The following is a 20,745-nucleotide window of genomic DNA, read 5'->3' as shown; positions in this document are numbered from 1 at the left end:
AATGCAAAATATAGTTAAATGTTTAACTAGGTATCTACATATATGACATTATATCAACCTCATTAATTATTAAATTTATCGTTCACAAACTTTTTTTTTGAAGTACATTTGTATTTTGCTGTGTCCTGCCTGAATTTCAGTGGCTCTCATATTCAGTACTTTATTTATACTCCTGCCAACACTAGCTAATTTCAAGCACCCTAAAGGACTACCACAGTCTCCTTAACGGTTCTGTCTGCCACAGATATTTAGGTTCTCCAGGTCACTCCAGAATCATCATCCTAACTCAGAGCTGAGATAATGCTGCTCCTCTCCTCCTAAGGGCCAAACTTCTCAGTGTGGCTTTCAAAGCTTTGTACAGTTGGACTTAAATCCAGACTCTGTGCTTTTAACTCTCTGTATTGCTTCTCTGGGCCAGCAGACAGTTTCCTCAGCATTCCCCATCCTCTCCTCCTTCCGTTAATGTTGTTTTCTCACCCTGCAATGCCTTTCCTTCTCAGTTTACCTGGAATTTTACTCCGTCCTCAAAGTTCAGCTTACATACCACCTACTAGTGTTTTTCCTGATCCTTCAACTTCCTTCTCCTCTCCTCCACCCACCTCACCTGTCACCTCTGCCTGCCACAGTGTTTATTATAGTCATCCTTCTAAGTTCCTCAGAGCTGGAGTCTTACCTGTATCTTTTATAGAACTGGTATAGTATGTATTCAATAAAATACTCATTGAATCAAACCCCTTACCCTTCTTGCTCTCCCCTTGTTTTAAAACCTTTTATTGTTGCCATTGTGTCATATATCACACTACAGAATTGTATGTAAAATAGATAGGAAAATTTTAAAGTGTAGCTCTGAAAAATTGTACCTACCACATAGTTTAAGAAAGTGGAAAAAAAAGTGAACACTGCCAATATCTTTGAAACCCTGTGTATGCCTATCCAGTTACATGGACTTCCCTACAGGGCCCCCAGATTAACACTCAAATTTTATGTCACTGTGTTCCCTTATAGTTTCATTACCTATTTGTGTCTCTGAACAATGGTGTTTAGCTTTGCTTTTAAAATTTTAAGTGGAAGCATACTGTGTATGTTCTTCTGACTTGCTTTTTTTCCTTCAACATTAAGATCTGGAGATGAACTCATGTCATGTGAAACTGTAGTTCATTAGTTTTCCTTGTTGTATGGGGATTTCATTGTATATGTAAACAGTATTTTATTTTTACATGTTATTCTCAATGTGTATTTGAGTTGTTTACATTTGGGGTCTTTTACAGATAGGGCTACTGTACGTCCTTTCTTATAGGTATGTCCTGGAGAACACACACAAAGGTTTCTGAAGAGTATATAACTAGGAGTAGAATTGCTGGGTCCAATGGTGGGCACATGTTTAGGTTTAACGTGCAATGCCAACTGGGTGTCCAAAGTGAGGCACAGTGTACGCTCCCCACGGTCCAGAGGGGAGCGCCCCTTGCTCCAGGCCTCCTCCATGCTTGTATTGTCTCAGGTTTTGATTTTCAGCTGTCTAGTGGGTATGAAATTTTTTATTTCCATGATTACTAGTGTGGTTGCTCATCTTTTCATATGTTTATTGCCACTTACGTTTGATCCTCTGTGAAATGCCGTTTCTGCCGTTAGCCTCGCTGTCTCGGGGCCGTCTGATTTAATGGAACTTCATTTACTCACTGATCTTCGATGCCAGCATTGTCATAAGTCAAGTTTCTCTACATGTGCACAAGAGGATGGCTCTCTTCTAGCCTTTTGGTCTGGGGGCAATACTGTACCATCTTCATGATAAGTTTTGATGTCTGTGGGTCCTTTTCCTTTTCACACACGTTGTTTTATTGGTGCCTTTTTTTTTTGGTTTGTTTTCTTTAGAGGGACAGTCTGATTACTATGCCACTGTTTTTGTTTTTGTTTAACTAATTTTAAAGTTCAGTTAGTTACCATCTTACTCCCTCTTCAAAGACAAAAGTTTTTTCTTCTACATTTACAGTATTTTTAGCCTTTTGACTTAGCTTACAAACATATCATTATTTTGATCAAAGTAAAAGAAATACTTCAACTAGTTTTTGTTCCTTCCTTTCATTCCCATCCTGAAGAATAGAGTCTAAAAGCCTCACAATCTTAAAAAATGTCTTTGTCTATTGGCTTCTGGGCAAACACAGAGGTAAATTTGGTTTTCTTAACACTAGCAAATCCACTTTCACAGCACTGTTTCGTTCCAAGGCCTGACCACCCCCAGTCTGTCACATTGCTCATTTTTCAGGATTTCTTATTGCTCAGCACTTGCCTTTCCTGCTGAAGTCTAGTGGTTTCTCTTTGTCTCACAGTAACCTGGTTTCCATATTTGTCGATTTCCCTATCAGCTGCTGCCTGTGAGTTTTTGGACATTGTGGAGCTGCTGCTCCAGTCCGGGGCCGACCCCACACTCCGAGACCAGGACGGCTGCCTGCCAGAGGAGGTGACAGGGTGCAAAGCAGTTACTTTGATGTTACAGCAGCACACGACAGGCAAGGCTTAATCAAAAGACTGGAAAACTACAGTCGACAACAGCACAGGGCTCCAGTGGTGAAAAAAAACTGCAAAAATGACACGTCTTTTGCCGTCCATCTTTGGTATATGTTGGCTAATAAAATCAGTTGTGAGGAACTGGAATTTTGAAGTCTCAGCAATTCATTCTACTTGCATACATTCTGGCGAGTTCCGTTTTGGTGATGAACATGTGTACTGTGCATAATACAATCCAATTCCGCTGAGCGTGCTCTGAAATTTATCACTGTTCTAGAGGCTGGGAGAGGAGGAGATGCGTCGTATTTCACAATATTAAACATGGCTTCTCTTTAAAAAAAAAACATACAGAAGGGAAATAGACCCAGCAGTACTACACTGACAATTAGAGAAAGTTCCATGAAATCACAATATTGGCATGGAGCTCAGACAGTTCCTGGCATTTGGTACAGTTGGTCTGAATAAGTAGTTAAAGTATCTATTCTTTTGTTAGGCAGAATTGGAAAGCTAAAACAACCAGATTCACTGAAAACCTAAGAATCGTGGGCATTTTAGGATGGAAACACAGATTCTGAACAATTCACAGGTTAGGTCAGGATTACTTAAATTCACCTTCACAAAACAGGGAGGAACATCCCTCAAGCCCTTTTCACTGGCTGTAATGTTCCTGTTGCATATGACAGCAATCTCTGTAACTAGCTCAGGCCTCAACTATTAGGCCTGTTGGGGTCTAACATGAAATAGCCATAATGCTCCAATACTTAGGTGTGATTGAAGTTATGTCTGGAAAGCTTCTATTTTTTGTTAAAAACATAAACAACTACACCACAGATTTTATTTAAAGGACAGACAAGTGTGCCACTGTTGAAACTGGATTCCCTTTAAGCCTCAAGAACTCCATCTGGGGAGTTCCTTAACATTTCTTATTGTATAAGGAAAGTATAGATAGTTGTCAGAGGAAGAGAAATGAAGAAACAAGTTGAGATGCAGAGATGACCATTTAAAAGATCATTTTTCTAACATATCACTCCTAAGATAACAAGGAATAAACTTGCTTAGTGGTGCCCTCAGCAATGGACAAGAGTTGCGTTAGCTCAACCAGCCCCTCCAGAGTAGAAATGAGGCATATTAAATAAGGCTGCTTATTTTGTAATTTTTCTGATCTCTAATTTAATGAGATATAAACCAAAACCATTCACCAAGATTATTCATTTTTAAAATGACTTCTTAATTATCTGTGGAAGAGATATGCACGTTAGTACATCCTGAAATGTTACTGTAATTCTAGCAGAGCATTCTCTTTGTTATCTCTTCTTTTCCCACAATCCCAGCTACATGGCAACCTCCTGTTCAGCTAACCTCATGTTCCACATTAATTGAATGTGTTTTAAGAAACATTATTCATTATTTACAGTAAAAGCGACCAAGACGTTGCATACAGCTTTTAACTGATAGTACTTTGTGCATTTTTAGGACATTAGCAAATCAAAAAGTGTTCATTCATTTCCGATTTACAGAGTAGTTATCTGAGCAAGAGGCTATCAAGAAACTCCTTTTTTCATCTCTTTTTTGTAATTCAACCTTGATATTTCTTAGACAAGTGTTTAATAAGCTCTTTTGCCACATCTAAAACTATATAGTTGTTTTTAAATAAAGAATGTAATTTGGCTTTTATTACTTTGATTTTACAGGTTTCAAATTTGCACTGAAAGCTATCACTAAAAACAGTCATCAACTTAACATTTTCAAGTACATTCTAAAATCAGTTTCCAGATGGAAACCCATGGCTGATTCATGTCAATGTATGGCAAAAACCACTACAATATTGTAATTAGCCTCCAACTAATAAAAATAACTGGGAAAATAAAATAAAATCAGTTTCCAAAATCTCTATGCTTTTGTCACCAGTATCTAAATTTTCAAAAACCTTGCTGTCATATATAACAATCTATGGATCATCTCCCTGTGCCTTATTAAGGGGAAGGTTTCACCTATAAATGTCAGAAAAAACTGGATCTTGATTTGTTTTCATTTCCCTTAAATTACTGAACAATTATTTAGTGCATCACACATCAGCTTTCACGGGTGGCTGAGGGTTTCCCTGGTGGTTCAGATGGTAAAGAGTCTGCCCGCAGTGTGAGAGACCCGAGTTCGATCCCTGGGTTGGAAAGATCCCCTGGAGAAAGAAATGGCAACCCATTCCAGTATTCTTGCCTGGAAAATCCCATGGACGGAGGAACCTTGTGGGATACAGTCCACAGGGTTGTAAAGAGTCGGACACAACTGAGCGATTAAAACACACACACACGTCAGCCAGATCATGAGTTCCATTGCCAAAGCTGCAGTGCTTACCATCAAAGAACACAAATTTACTGGACCAGAAAGCTGGTTAACTTCCTCAGATATGTGGTGAACCATTTTTTCTATAGTTCAGCAGGATAAAACTAGGACATACTTTATTTTAGTGTAAGTTTGGTTTTGTTTTGCAGATTTTTTTTTCCTGGACAGATTAGTGATGTTCAAGCCAATTAGCATTTGAAAATATTCTAGAAAACCATTTTCTGAAGGTTCATTTCCTCTTTCTTTCTTGGCCATGCCAAGCAGCTTGTGGGATCTTAGTTCCCCTACCAGGAATGGAACCCATGTCCTCAGCAGTGAAAGCAAGGAGTCCTAACCACTTGACCACCAGGGAATTCTCTAAAAGTTCAATTCTAATCATGGTTCAACAAAAACTTCAGAGTAATTGTTCAATCTTTTTTTTTTCCTCAATGTTTACTGGGATTTGGATTTCATTTACCTTATCCTTGGTTTGAGCTCTCTGATTTATTATTTTTAGGGTACATGAGTATTTTTTTTTTAAGTTTTTATCTTATATTGGAGTATAGCTATTAACAATGTTGTTATAGTTTCAGATGAACAGCAAAGGGACTCAGCCATACATATGCATATATCCATTTACCCCCAAATTCCCCTCCCCTTTAGTCTGCCACATAACATTGACAGAGTTCCCTGTGCTATACAGTAGGTCCTTGTTGGTTATCTATTTTAAATATAGCAGTGTGTATATGAGTATTTTAAAAATTGTTTCCACTGTGTTCCCAAACTGGAAGCCAGCTGGCTTGGAGGCCTCATAAAGTAGTGGGTAACTAGAGACATTCGTCAGAGTTATGAATAGTTGCTTTTTGCTACTTTACCGCTATCATTTTCTAGACTATTTACAGTTTGCCATTCTACTTTCACCTCATTCTCAATTCCACATTTATTTTATTATCTTGTCCCCTAGCCACCTCTGTAGATGTGTGTCTAAACATAAAAGCATGCCCAGCCGCATTTTCATATGTCCTTAATACAGTGAAAAAGGAAATGTGTTGCTTTTTGTTCTTCTTCTTTTCTGAAGATATTGTGATCAGAACAATGTTAATAACTCGGTATTTAATATTTATTCAACACTGTCATTTACTTTGCCCTCAACCAACTCACGTAAAAGCCCCTGAATGCCATTACAGTAGTCTTGATACACACTAGGGAAGAACAAGGAATGAAGAGAGAATCATGTAAACAAACATTATAGAAGAGGCAAAAGAAAGCATGTGAATCACTGTTAACCTTCAGAACTCTAGCTCGAGTCAACTAAACCAGTCTTCTTAACTCTTGTGGAGTTCCGGCTCATTCTTCCCCTAGAACACAGTGTTGTACATGAAATCTTGAGGTCTCCTGAAGCCCATCTCTGAACTCCGTGGGGTCTGTGAATCCCATTTAGAACCCCTTCTTTTCTGTCTTCTTGTTACCATACTTCAAGAATGAGAAATCTTTTCTTGAACCAATTTTCATAGTTTTTAAGTGCTTCTACTGGATGATGTATGAGGTCTTGCTTTGTCTTTTTTTATTATTAAAAAAAATGTTCACGATTTCAACAATATACCTAGACTACAGTTATATCACCAATCACACAGTCAGAAATTTTTGAAGAAGTCTGAGCCAAAAAGTTGGACCCTAAACTTTGTTTGACATCTGATTCTGCTGCAGGGTAGAAATGAGCCCATGTGTCCAATTCTATGTGACTAGTGATGGCTTTTTATATGCATTAGATCATTTGACTTTTCAGAATGCTTTCTTGGGCATTATCTAATCTGTCATCCCTCCACAGTAACCCTGTAGAGTACAAGGGCTCTTAAGGCCACTTAAAGGAGAATGAATCTGAGATATTAACAGGTTACTTAAATTGCCCAAGATTACAGAGCAGTAACAGACCAAATCTGCTGAATCTCAGCCCTTTATTGGTCCTCAAAATTTATGTGACGTTTTGAAGTTCCTCCTCCATTCAATCCATAAATATTTCTTGAGAGCCTTCTAAATGACAGGCATTGTTCTAGGCCACTGTCATTCCCTTTTCCCATTATTGTGGATATTTAAAAGTGCTTATATGATGTTATCTCAAAATGCTGGCATTGGCAGGTGGGTTCTTTACCACTGCACCACCTGGGAAGCCCCACAGAGATCTTAGAAGCTGTCTTATTTTAGAGCTCCCCTGATGGCTTATGCAGTAAAGAATCCGCCTGTAATGTAGGAGATGCAGGTTCAATTCCTGATTGGGAAGATCCCCTGGAAGAGGAAATAGCAACCCACTGCAGTGTCCTTGCCTGGAAAACTCCATGGACAGAGGAGCCTGGCAGGCTGCAGTCCATGCGGTTGCAGAGAGTTGGACATGACTGAGCACACGCATTCAAAGATATTGCATGGACTATCTTGAAAAGTCTCATAGAAAGTCACAAGTTAGTAATAAAAAACTAAATCATTTAAACCTACTATGTTTCTAATAAAGAGACAAGAAGTCAGCCAACTGGACACATACTGTTATCTCTGATGCTTGTTAGGTAGAAGGGTAACAACCAAAGTATTGTATCTAGAATTGTTTCTATCTTTTTTAAAATGTTTCAGCATTTTCTGGATGAAAGGTTGTCATAATCCAATGAACCTTTCTATTAAATAGGTATTTCTTCGCTTTCTGCAAGGTTTAACTACTTGGCTATGGGTTATTATTCCATGTACAATATGGCATCTTTGAGGATTAATGAACAAGGTGTGTTACTGAAGCAGAGCTGAGCCTGGGTTGCAGAAGAGTTAGTGCCCAGGCTAACATATGCTTCAGGTGAACATGAAGACTTTCAAATGTTTATTTAGCATTTAACAGCTGAAACATGAAGGCTTGCATCAAACTTCAGGTCCCTAAAAGATCACCTTCATAAGTAGATGTTTATCACAAAAAGTGTGTAACCCACCAATAATGAAAATGTCAAGTTTAAATATATTACTGAGTGAATTTTAAATCCTAATCCCTAAGGCATTTGGGATCAAATGTTTTAATAGTAGTCATAATATTATAATTGATGAATTTTAAGATGCACATTTTTTCACATTTTAATGTATCCAAAATTGGATATCTTTTACAAACAATGTCATAGTTGCTTTGGCAGCATTTTTTCTTAGTAACACAAACTACTGTATCTTAAAGTCAATACATTTTAACATGTTGTAACATGTTAAACATGTTGTAACAGTAATTACACTTTACCTTGTATAGGACTCTATACACAAGCATCTTAAATAAGACTCAGAATTATAAAAGTAGAAATAATTGGTATTTTCTCTACTTTACAACTGAGGAAATTGAACTCAGAATTGTTAGGGAAATTGTCCGAGGTTATACAAGTATAAAAGTGGAAATGCCCATCTTTATGTAGGCTTTATTATATATCAAGCACTTCAGTATACACGATCTTATTTTTCCACAATCAGGGTGGTTATCCAAGCCTGTGATACCAAGTCCCAAGTTTCCGTGTACCACCTTATCAGGATAAGCTAAAGCAAAACCAAAAGTAACCACAGTCAGAGGCTGAGGATTTAATATCTTCTTCGTGGATTTTATATACACATGTTGGACTTTCTCCTTGTAGCATAAAAAGACTTCAGTGCAGTCTTTTGTAATCATGTGATTTGAAAAATTATTATGATCATTACTAAAGCTTTACCTTGAGCATCTTTAATTATTTCAGAAACTATTCACAGTTCCTTCATCAGAGGGATTTAGGTCAAAGTGCAGTGATTATTAGAATGAAGGGGAAAAAAAGCTTCCTTGTTATACTTATCATCTAACGTTTATTATGCACCAAGTATGATCAATTTTTCAAATATGCATTAATTGGCATTACACTAAAGGATTGAACAGGAAAAGCTATTTAATCTCATCTTTATTCACTTACCCTTGAAATATTCTTGTCATGCTCCTACCTAAAAAGCAGAACTTAATGGCTTAATCCTTGTATGGATCATCATAGTTATTGGGAGTTCATGGCTTTTTATTTATTACTATTTTTACTTTTATATGTAAATCATTCAAATTTTTCCATGTTTTGTTATATCACTTCTCCTTTGCACAGTTATAAAATAAATGTCATTATTGTACATTTTTACTTTCTCTTCTCTTGGAAATTCATGAATTGGAGTCATTTCTGAGGGGGCAGTATGCCTTCCTCTAGCAATAGAAAGCTTCCTAGGCCCTAAAAACCAGATTAAGATGGTCACAAGGTACAAGCTAGTTTACACTCAGAACAGATTCGTTCTCACTTTCTTCCTACATATCTTAGAAGGAATGAACATGAGTCCTGCCTGGAACACCGAAGTTCATGCATCTGCCTCAAGACGGGACTCAAAGCACTTGGTGTGGGTTTCTCTTGGAAAAGACTGAAAATGTTAAGTCACTCAGTCGTGTCCGACTCTTTGTGACTCCATGGACCATTGCCCACCAAGCTCCTCTGTCCATGGAATTCTCCAGGCAAAAATACTGGAGTGGGTTGCCATTTCCTTCTGCAGGGGATCTTCCTGAGCAAGGGATTGAACCCAGGTCTCCCGCATTGCAGTCTGACTCTTTACCAACTGAGCCACCGGCGGGGGGGCGGAGGGGGCGGGGGGGGGGGGGGCGGGAAGCAGAAGAAGACCATTTGAACCTAAGTTTACTAGATGCAGTGGCTGAACCTCAGAGACTGTGAGGGCATTGAGGAATAGAGAGGTGCCTTTCCACTGCCGCCCTAGGCAGCAGCAGCAGCAAATTCATCATCCACGCTGCAGCCAGGATTTATTTTTCCTCTCACTTGTGTAGCAATCCCGGTTTCCATTTTAATATTTAGAAGGTGAGTTCGGTTGATGGACATTTTGTGTAATAAAAAGCTCTTTTAAAGTACGTGCACACGTACACACACAGGATAAAAAGCGGCACCATCGGTGGCCATGGCTTTCATGGAGTACATTTGCAGAGCCCAAAGCTTACTCCTGGATATGTTTACAGCACTTTAGCTCTGTTTGTGAGTTTGGAAACCTTCCAAAAAAAGAAGAGAAAGACATATATTATTGTTTATAATCTGCTTTATTCCGCCAAACCTTGACTGAACAGACTTGTGGATTGCTGTTTAAATCCCTCAGTGCCTTTAACTACCGATACAGAAAGTGGTTAATGCGCATTCTAAACGAAGCTTGGCATCCACTCCAGGAAATCACTTTAATTGAGAAGCATTAAATGTTAAAATGATTCTGAAAAAAATAATAAAGCCAGCACACATATTGAGTATAAAAGTCCTGGCCCATCCACGATATAGGTTCTTGGTTATCATATTCCTGTAGACTGGGGGAGCTGTAAGTGTGACAGGTGTCAAAAAGAGTGACATTCAATTCCCTAGGTCACAGGCGGCCCCCATCAGCTGGCCAGGGAGCAGGCAGCCTTCACCGTCTCTATTTAGAGATGAGGAGAGAGCTGTCAACTTTATAAATGTTTGTCCCAGGTGACTAAAATATGAGATTTAACCCCAAAGTCCTTGCCTGGGCTTTCCACTGCTGTGCTGAAGCCATCTGTTGAAACCTATTTACCATTTTTATGGCCTTTAAAAAAAAAAAAAAAAAAAAAAAACCTGCTTATTTCCAACTCCAAATGTGTGCCAAGACCATTTTGGGGGGTTTATATTTTATCTTTCAGGAAGCAATTCCCAGCCTTTCCAAAACCCCCAAGCCCCTCTCAACCAACAGGAGATCCTGGTCCAGGGTTGGCACGCAAGTGAGAGAAACATAAATCTTAAAAAACAAACAAAAGAAAAACAAAAAGAAAAAACTCTCAACACACACACTCATATTAACCGAGTCACTTTGCTATACAGCAGAGACTGGCACATTTAAATCAACCATACTTCAGTTAAATGAATAGATAGGTGATGACAGATAGATGATAAACTCTCCCCCAACTCTAGAGAAAGCCTAACCTGTATCAGTCTTGAAAGTTCTGCCCATTTCAGTGATCTGCTAAACAACCTGAAGGATGAATAAGTCCCATGGAAACCTTTTCCTCCTAGGAGTCCCTTCCATGGGAAGGGAAGACATGCATTCTGTCAGGGATATCTGTGCCTCGTTAGTTTAGTTACAAAATAACCTACTACTTATTAACATACCTAAGTTCAGTTTTTTGTGTTTTAACGGGAGAGATGACCAAAGGAAAGAATTCTAAAGGAAAATCCTGAGGTCATATTAGACAAAAGTGAGAAAAGAAAACGAATGAAAGAATGACAGAGGGAAAAATGTTCCGTGGAGAAGCCACGCCCGCTTTCTCTGACAGGGTGCCTAGGGCAGCAGCTGATCATTTAGAAGACCTTAATGGTTTGGATGGGTTGCTTTTATTATTTCTTTTAGAATTATAGTAATAAAAAGTTCCCTCTTCCGAGTGATTTGGCCCCATTTTATACCCTCCCTCCTAACTCAGTGTCTCCCCAGCAGCAGAGGCTGAGCTGACAGTGCTTATTTCCCTGAGGCAGGCAAGACCCATACAAGCACCTGGACCAGTTGCATGGCTCCCCGCTCACTGCACAGTCTGCAAAGGAGGAGATTCATCAGGAGTTCCAAATGATGAAACTGAAATAGCCTTCTAGGAGACTTGGCACAAGGAGGCAACAATTTTCCACTTAGACTGTACAGGCCAATTTTTAAACTAGGTCTCAAATATCAAATCTAGGAAGAGACATTCAGTGACGTTGAGGATCACCTACCTTTCTTATGATTTTACTTCTAGTTTGGCAACTGGTTAAAATTTACAACATACTGACTTGCCTTTGATGGCTTTTTATCCTTTTCTGATTTTAGCTGGATAGCTTGGAAAGAGGTGGAAAACACTGACTGCTAAGTCTGACCTCCTGAGTTCGTGTCTCATTTCATTCTTTCTAGCCAGTGATTTCTTTTCTTTATAATTCTTTTCTTTATTCTTCTTTAGACAACTCTCCTTTTGAAAGGCCACTGTCAGAAAGAGAATCATGCTGCTCAGGAGCTGGTCTGTAGGGACCAAACCAAAGGAAAAAAAAGTAAAAAAAAAAAAAAAAGTTGGTGCTACCACTGTCTATGGAGGCTGAGAATACAAAGTACTCCAGGATAACTAGTAGCTAAACAGTTGATGAATAAGCTACCTCTGCCCATTCTTCTTAGCCAGACTCCACCTGTACTAACAAAACTTTCTGCAATGATAGAAACATATCATATCTGTGTGTACAAATACAGTAACCACTAGACACTTAAAATAGCTATTGAGCACTTAAAACATGGCTGGTGTGAGGAACTAAACTTTTAATTTTATTTAATCGATTTAAACTAAAATAGCCACAAGTGGCCAATGGTTACCATATAGTTCAGTGCACCTCTGTTTGGATCTTCTCTTCAAACAAGCAAATCTAATCACTAATGCAAAAAGCACTAGTTTTTCCTAGATGGAACCCCAGCTCTAAAGAAATGTCATGACTTCAAACTTTTTCATTAAGGAATGTCTCTTGCTCTTTCCACTCTAGCAAAACTTCAGGTCCTGCATACTAATAAAGTCTCCAGCAGATTAAAAACAAAACAAACAAACAAAAAAAAAAACCGAAGATTTTCCTGGAAAAGTTTGTCCAGGAGCCCTGATGAGGTGTTTCTATCCCTCTGTTCACCTCTCACCCAAATACAGACATTTGTACATCCTTCAGGAGAAAACGTGTACATGTGAAGGGCTTTAAAAACACAACAGGACAGCTCTTTTCTCTTCTGTACCATCACCATGTGCGGCTGAATTTGCTCCTCTTGTCTTCTCACAAGACTTTTCAGGATCATGCAATTCCTGGCCAAGAAACAATAGCAGAATCTTCCCATTTCCCCAATAGATTCGAATGAAAACTGGCAATAAAATTGGGTATAACTCCAAAAGAAGACACTGGAGAAGAACCAAGCTGGGTCTATAAGGGCCCCACATATGAAGTGGCACACATTCATGCTATGTCAAGGTCACCTGCATCCTCAACCAACCAAATCACAGTAGTAAGAACGTGACTGCTTTCTGAAGAGCTCATGCAAGAGATGGAGCTTGACTCCTAAAGTTTCCTGTTTCCTCACCAGTGCCCTGTGTGGCTCGGTAATAAATATGTGAGATCTTTATTTAAAAAATGCAACAGGACAAATGGTAACTAAAATGTATGTAATCAGCTAGTTTTCTCTGCCCATTCCTTAAGCCTTGAAACAGAGGACTGGGCCCCAGAAAACTGAAAAAAGAAAAATTATCAGAAAAATCAGAGAACTTCCTCTACCCAACCCTTTATTGCATAGTACAGGTATTCGCAGTTGTATCTCTGCATTCAGAGTTATACCTTGGGTTCCCTTCTGGTGATGAAAGGGATCTATGTCAGCACAGCTTTGTATTCTATTATGTAAAAACATTCCAGAAAGCCAAATGAAAAGCAAGACATACAGGGTTCTAAAGAATTTCCATATTTATTTGACATAGTTTTACCATACACATCTCATCATGCCAACACACAGGAGGCACATACAAACAAACGCACCAGCTTCTGTGTTCCAAAGTCACATGGCCATAAATAAGGATGGGTGGGTCCTTTTTTTTTCTTCTTTTTCTTTTTTTCCCAGGAAATGAGACTCCATTTCATTTTAACTGTACAAAATTTACACTGCGAAGGGTGAGGGCGACAATCCAGAGCTTAGGGGATCTGGGGCTTTGAGGTCTGAATGCAAGTTCAGAGCAGCTTCTGAGATGCTGCGGCACTGAACCTGCGTGTTTGGCTAAACACAGTCCTCAAGGGGGAAACTTACAAATGGTTCTTGTCTCTAGGTGGGCAGCGGGTGAGCGTGGGGGGTCCGGCTCTGTCCACCTGTGCTCTGCCTCCCGAAGCAAAGGGATGCTTGGCGCACCTCCCAGACCTGCAGCTGACTCCTCACCAGAGCTCGCAGCTGAAACTGTGCTTTCCGTGTGGTCCTACCAAGCAGTGGGGATGGGGTGACTTTGCTGCACTCTCTCTTTTTGGCTCCAGTCACCGTGTTAGAGCAGTTGGAGCAATGACTGCAAAAAGGGCCCATCGACCAATCCAAGAAAGAGAGAGGCAGTGATGTGCTTTTTATTTAGCTTTCAGCATGCCCAGCGCCCTTCAGCAGCAGGCAATAAAACAAAACTCATTTCCGCTTAATTGAATTTTTCTTCATCTCACGGTTTCCAATTTTTAAAGTGCAATGTTTAAAAATGAGCCTCCTCGGTCCTTCCAGACCCTGCTGGCTGAGGAGGTACGGTCATTATTTCCATGGTTATAACCAAGTGGTCAGAGGGAGGGGGCGAGCAGGGGTGCGGGTGGTGGACGTGGCCTGTCACACAGCGCACAGCTGTTGCTAAGCTGAAGCCTTCCACCCCTCCGGCCAGGAGGCAGTTGTATCAGAATAACCAGCTCGAGCTTCAGAGACGCTAACATCTTTTGTCTGTCAGATTTCTTATACTTCTTGCAAAGTGAACTTCACTGCAAAGATCTAACGGCCCCCAGGGATCTTTATCAGATTTCATATTTTACACTGGCCCCCCAAAAAAAAAACAAAAACACCGTATTGAACGACACTGCCATATGCTTTTCTTCTGTCTTAATTTTGTCCTCTTTCCCTGGTGTTTCATGGTATTAGTTTACATGAATAATGTTATCAATCTGGTAGCTGGTTTTCATTTTATAACTGTCAGATGAGGCAAGAAAGAAAAGCACAAGGACAGGAAGGAGTTGGCTTCAGGGGACACTGGCAGTTCCTGAAGGACTGGGGTCCAGGCTTTCCCACAGTGTGGTTTACCCAGCAGCCAGTTTAGCCCTTGCATTTGGGATTTCCTCCCTGGTCTTACTACTTTTCAGCAAATGCACATTCTTCCATTGCCTTGTAGATTCCATTTTTGCTTTTATCAGTTACCACCAGAAATTTGGGTGTTTTTTTTTTTTTTTCATTGTATTAATTTGCTCCTGGATTCAGAAGCTTCCTACCCTCAGGTCTATCAGCCAGGCACCACAGATAACAGTTGTTAGTTAATTGCTCTCCTAGATCCAAAGACAGGTCCAAGTGGTGTAAGTGCCTCTAGAAGGTGTCATCTCATTTTTAAAATTCATCCGTGTCATTTCGCAAGGGGGAGAAAAGCTCCCATGTAGCATACCTCCATAACAGACTACTGAGCAATAGCGGAGTGCCTGGACCATAATCTCAGGACAGTTTCATTCTTCTCCATCCCTGAGCCTCAGAAGAGCCAAGGAACTGTCTTGGCCTATGGGCTTATGGGTGGCACTAGCCCCATAATGCTAACCCCACTTGCACAGAGACCCACTAAAAATCTGAGACCAATTGTGACTGTGTTTCTAGATGGCGGCACCAGTGATTGGTGGCCCTGGGAACTTACACTCAGCTCCCCTGGCTTTCTGATCAGGGCTTGCTCAAGAGCCCTCCTGGCTAGTCAACCCCACCAAACCAAAGGAGCTCCTCCCACACAGTGTCACCTGCACTCCTCACTGGAGTGCATGAATGAGGGAGGCCTTCCATTCTCCTCTGAATGAATAGAGGGAGCCTGATGAACCCACCTACAGAAACAAAAACTGGTCAATTTCATCTAGTCACCAAAAGCAGGGCTACACAGAGGGGGATGCAACAACCATCCCCCCTCCATCTTAAAGAGCCTGCTCTCCCAGTACTGCACTCAGCGAAAATACAAAGGATCTCCGAGATCCCATGAGATACTCCAAGTAATTAGGCTGAGACAGTGGTCTAAGTGGGGCAGTTTTTAACTGGTTTTAATCCAGCAGTCTTTCTCCTGTGTTTTGTAAGCAGCCTGCTAAGAACAGTGTGCCTAAGAATCTGTCCTCCAAAAAGACAGTTGCATTTTCCTTTCCTTCACATGGCTTGTTATCTTGCATTTGTGTCTCCATCCCCACCCTGAATATTCACATTACTGGGGAATTCCCAATAGCACATAGAATTGGCCAGGCTTAACACACCGTTGTCATCCTGACACCTGGAATCATGGGCAGAGAGTCTACATTTGCAGACTCCCCAAGCAAAAAATCACGACAATCAAGCACATCAAAATATAAGGGTACACTACAAAATTGATCAGAAAAAAAGATGGCCTGAAGGCTGATCCAGGAATTTACTATCTATTTTAAAGAAGCTTCACTGACCTTAGTTTAGTCCTGGAAAGGAGTTTACGAAAAATGCAGCATCCAGAAAGGAAGTACTGATTTCTTTCTTTAGTCTGCCTACTGTATACCTAAACTTTTGTGGTCCTCAAAACCATTCCTGGAAGGAAGGGTCCTCAGGTGCTCTGGCCCCATCACTTGCTGTGAAAGAAAGGCAATGCCTTCTTACCCTTTCCCACTCTGCTGATCTTGTTCAAGAGAATGGGAGGCCAGCAGAAGCAAACCACCGTCTCCCAAGGGGACTGGAATCGATTCTACCTGGCTAAGTTCCATATGCACATGGAAAGCTTCTGTATGGACAGATGTGTGACCAAAGGCGGGACCTGCAGCACCACCACAACGGCGTTTCCTGTGGAAGCGCAGTCTGTTGCAGAGACAGCAGCTCATACAGCAGGGGTGGGCCCTGCCCTTGTCCCAGGCTTGGTGACCTGCTATTGCAAACCTGCAAGCTGAGAGCCTCTGCACTGCCAGGGGCCAGAGAGTTCTGCCTTTCTGAGCACAGGACTAGAACCCACAGGGCCTGGCATGAGCCCAGCCAACAACCCAGAGGGATGCAGCCCAAGGGTCATCTGGAACCCTGTGGACAACTCAAGGGCCGCTCCCTAGATGATTCCTCCCAACCAAGATGGGCCAAGAAGCACGGCCAGTACTCGGAAGAGGCCAAGACTGCCCTCCTGCTGAGTCAGCTAGTGCGGCAGAGAAAGCGCTCATTTTTAAAGGGCTGAGGACGGTTGGCTGCAGGTGGGCAGTGGGCTTACAGTCTCATCTAACCAACTTCCTCCAAACAGATCCAATATCATTTTGCCCTACTGGATGAGAACTCTGGGAGACTAGCATCTGCTGATTTGGCTAAACCGACTGCATGTTTGGAATCCAAACGTCTACAAATGTGTTCACTGATTGTCGTTCTGTTCTCTCCATATTTTAGCTTTGATCATTTTGGAACCCATAGCCTGTCTTGTGGAATAAATAATACAAGCAAATTAAAAAGGCACATTTGTGCACCAGGGGGACTTGTCAGGCAGTCGCTGGGATGGTCCAGGGCCACTCGGCTCCAGCCTCAGAGTCACCTGCAATGAAAACCACTTCTTGCCATCAGGGATTCAGTGATTGGGATGGAATTTCATAAAAACCAAAACTGACAAAATTGTCTCTGGCGTGTAGTTCTGGGTAGGGAAAAAGTAATATTTTTTCACAGCAAAACAAAAACAAAAAAAGAGGAGGGAGCATGTTTTCAACATCAAACTGTGGTCATCAAAGTTTTCCACTGATCTTTAATAAGTGACGGTTTTTTTTTTTTAATTTTGAAAATTGGGGTTAAGTAAGGGTGGTCCAGAAATCACTTTTATCGATACTCAAGGGCCATGAGGCCTCCACCTCGGGAATCTCGGTTCTGGCGAGAGCAGTGGTTCGGGAGACATCTCATGAGACTCTCCAGTTGGAGCAGAGTTCCCGAAGGCTTAGGTGGCCTGACACAGTCACCCCATCAACCAAGCACTGAGCAGCCAAAGCCTGTAAGCAGGACGGGGGCAGGGGAGGAGCCGACCAGCCTGCACCCTAGCGCTCTGGGCTCTGCCCCCCTGTGCTGTGTTCTAAGAGGCGGCTGATCTCCCACCGCCTCCCAGGAAAGCCAGCCCCAGTGGGGTCCCGCCGCGACCTCCCTGGGATCGGCAGAGGACTTCCATTGAAAATAATGGAAATTCACATTGGTGCACTTTCGATCCTTAAAAGGCAAGTGTCTTTCGATCCTTGAAGATATTCTCTCAAGCCAGAAGGACAGGTAGGGTGGGGAGGAGAAGTGTTTAAAAAGGAGGATGATCCATTTCATCGAGCCAAGAGGCCGGGCTAGTCGGAAAGTCGGGGTAGCCTACACTGCTTCCTGTGGAGATGTCAGAGGTGGGTCCCCCAGCCATGGCTCTCAGCGTCTGGCTTACTCCCTGCCCTGCGTGCGCAATGATGCCCAAGTTACTGTCCACCGTGTAATCCAGCCCATTGAGCAAAGGAGCGTGGGATGGCAGGGACGAGATGGAGGATGGAGACTGGGGGATTCCATAGGGGCTCCCATCCCTCAAGTCCTGATAGGATTGTCCTGTCCCGTCCATGGAGAAGCTCCCATTCATTAACTGTCCGCCTGAAACGTCCCCCACGTTGCCATAAATCCTATTGGTGTGGCCAAGTTCTGAGAGAATCTGATCCTCTGTGGACAAAAGAACGGAGATTTATTGTCAGCCGCCAGGACTCCAGTGGTCCCCTGTTCTTCACAACCTAGGAATACACATGACCAGGAAAGAAGCCCGAGCATGAACCAGACACCAACATGTCATCCTGGCATCCAGACACTGACCCACGTCAAGGGGAAAAACAGAACAAACACCTCCAGAGACCACATGCCCAGGTCCCAGAAGGCTGGACAAATGTTTCGTGAGCTTGTTGGTCTCAGGTGTCTCATGTAGGAAGATGGCTACACTGACGGCTATGGAATACGAATGCCTGAGGTTTCCTGCATCACATGTCATCACAGCACAGAAGGAAGGAACTCTGTGCTAACAAGATTCAATCTGAAAGCTTTCGAGCTAAAAAAAAAGTGCTTGATTCAGTTGTAGGGAAACAAGCAGGGCTATAGGGTCAAGGGAGCTGAGGACTCAAGACATGTCCACAAAAGCTTTCTGCTCTACCTGGGAAAGAGGTTCAGTGTCAAAGGACTTGGTTTCTCTATCAATAAGTTCTTCACTGGGGACAAAGCATTGCATTGATTAAGGCAAATGGAACTTCTTGTTTCTTGGGGAATTTCTTTAAGGGGATCTCGTGGAATCTTTGCCACCTGGAAGAATTCATCTCTCCAATGGAGGTGAACAATTTCAGTCTTAAGAAAAATAAGATTATATAGTTACATGGAGAGACCAGTGATATGTCAACCTGGGGGCCCACCTGCACCCAATGGAAAGGAGCTACAAAACAAGACTTAACAATCCTGTATGCTCCGGATGTTGATTTCAGCAGCTGAGAGGAGACTGAGTGGCTTTCCACCCCCACGTCCCCAGCCAAGAGTCCTGGGAGGTGAGCATAAGGCCCCTGAACATGCCCCAGGGCCTTGTGGGCAGACCTTTGGGCTGACCTACGGTCCTCTCAGGAAATCATGGTCTTCGCAGGCAGATCTTGCCATCTGCTGCCCCACAGACTTCCTTTCTATTCCCACTGGGCCTGTGTGTCCATTCCTACCAAGGCCAGAGTGGACTTCAACACCTATCCCTTCTGACAACCTGCCTTAGGTCGTCCCGCATCCCATCCATGAAAATGAAAAGGGGGAGATGAGTCATGCCCTTTAAAGGGGGCAGGAGGTGAAGGCTCAACTCTACTGTAAAATGGCCATTCACTGGCGTCTTGCCTACACCTGTCATCCCAAGCGACAGCGCCCTCTGTGGGAACCACAAGCTGCCTAAGAATGGCTGTGTCTTCCCAAGCGCAAAAATGTGCTAAGCTCTCTCCAAACGCATCCACAGTCAGTTGTATTTACGGATTCCCACAAGACCCCTGGGAGATGGGCAAGGATACGGTTATACCCATTTAGAGATGGGTAAACTGAGGCTCAAGAAAAGTAAATCAATTTGACAGAGCCACGACTGGAAACCAGATTTCTGATTCCCCCAACTCAGGCCTCTTCCCTTCTCCTGCCACAACAGAAGGCCTTCCACATTTGAGGACTTGATACAAGAGAATGGCTATTTGCAAACAACCAAAGGATCCAAAACATGCAGCCATTTGCAATTCTGCTGACGCACAAAATTTGAATGTAGCACATGCAGCAAAGCATATGTGCTGGGGACAAGATGAAGTGAGCGGTGGGGGAAGGGGTTTCAGATGAGGCCAGTCTCCACCTCACATGCACTCACAGTACTCACTCCCCAGGGCCGAGGGCTGTGACGCACATCCTCCCACCACCAGCAGAGGAGGGGGCTCACTCTAGGGGGTCACAGGAGGAAGACCACTGCCCCCATTGAGGGGAGAAATGCAGGAGAGGGGCTTGGGGCACAGACTGAGACACAGGGGTCCTTTGCAGCTGTGTGGGCTGATGAGGGAGCCCCGGGCAGTGGGCAAGGAGGGGAGGCCTTCGGGCCCGCAGGCCTGGGAGCCCAGCTTCCACGGGTCAGCCGCAGAGCTCTGGTTTCCTCTGCCCTGTCCCCTCTGGAAGGGCCATGACCATTCCCCCCACCCTTTACCCCAAGCCACAGGGTGGGGCCTGTGTTCAGGAGAGAGCTGGCAAGGCCTCCAGAAAGACCCCGGCTGCCTGTCGGGGGTCACTGTTTCCCAGGGGCCTCTCCTAGGGCCTCGGCCTCGCCCCTCCAGCCCCGCTCACCTCGGAAGCTCAGCTCACTGTCACTAACCCCACAGTCCTCCGCAGAGCTCTCCTTCTCCTGCTTGCTGCCTCCCCGGCTCCTCTTGACGCTCTTGTAGAACTGCCCCCAGCGGTGCCGCCCCGCGTCCTTCTTCAGTCGCTTCTCCTTGGCCCTTCTGTTCTGAAACCAAACCTGCCACAAGCAAACGGACACGCTCGGGGCTGTCCGCCACGAGCCCAAAGCCCCCGGGGTCCCGGAGACCAGAGACAAAGCCTGAAGCCACAGCAGGTGGGCGAGGAACGGGCTGTGCCCATCGCTCCCCTGGCCTGGGCCTCAGACATCTCTCTGGTTCAGCAGATTTC

At 43.0% G+C, this 20,745-nt stretch overlaps 2 protein-coding genes across 2 annotated transcripts in view; one reads left to right on the top strand and one right to left on the bottom strand.

Moving 5' to 3' along the window:
- Positions 1 to 2,649, top strand: part of ACBD6 (acyl-CoA binding domain containing 6) — a 193,237-nt gene extending 190,588 nt beyond the window's left edge. The window contains exon 8 of the mRNA XM_043923241.1: positions 2,361 to 2,649. Coding sequence (XP_043779176.1) covers positions 2,361 to 2,515 — 155 coding nt within the window. The 3' untranslated portion in view covers positions 2,516 to 2,649. The remainder of the gene's footprint in view (positions 1 to 2,360) is intronic.
- A 14,728-nt stretch (positions 2,650 to 17,377) lies between these two features.
- Positions 17,378 to 20,745, bottom strand: part of LHX4 (LIM homeobox 4) — a 44,834-nt gene continuing 41,466 nt past the window's right edge. The window contains exons 5-6 of the mRNA XM_043923836.1: positions 20,404 to 20,575; positions 17,378 to 18,246 (exon numbers count right to left, since the gene is read on the bottom strand). Coding sequence (XP_043779771.1) covers positions 17,852 to 18,246; positions 20,404 to 20,575 — 567 coding nt within the window. The 3' untranslated portion in view covers positions 17,378 to 17,851. The remainder of the gene's footprint in view (positions 18,247 to 20,403; positions 20,576 to 20,745) is intronic.

Source organism: Cervus elaphus, chromosome 14 (genome assembly GCF_910594005.1).
Source record: "Cervus elaphus chromosome 14, mCerEla1.1, whole genome shotgun sequence".
NCBI classification, from domain to species: domain Eukaryota; kingdom Metazoa; phylum Chordata; class Mammalia; order Artiodactyla; family Cervidae; genus Cervus; species Cervus elaphus.
Note: the sequence above shows the minus strand (reverse complement) of the source record. Positions and strands in the feature narration are given on the sequence as shown.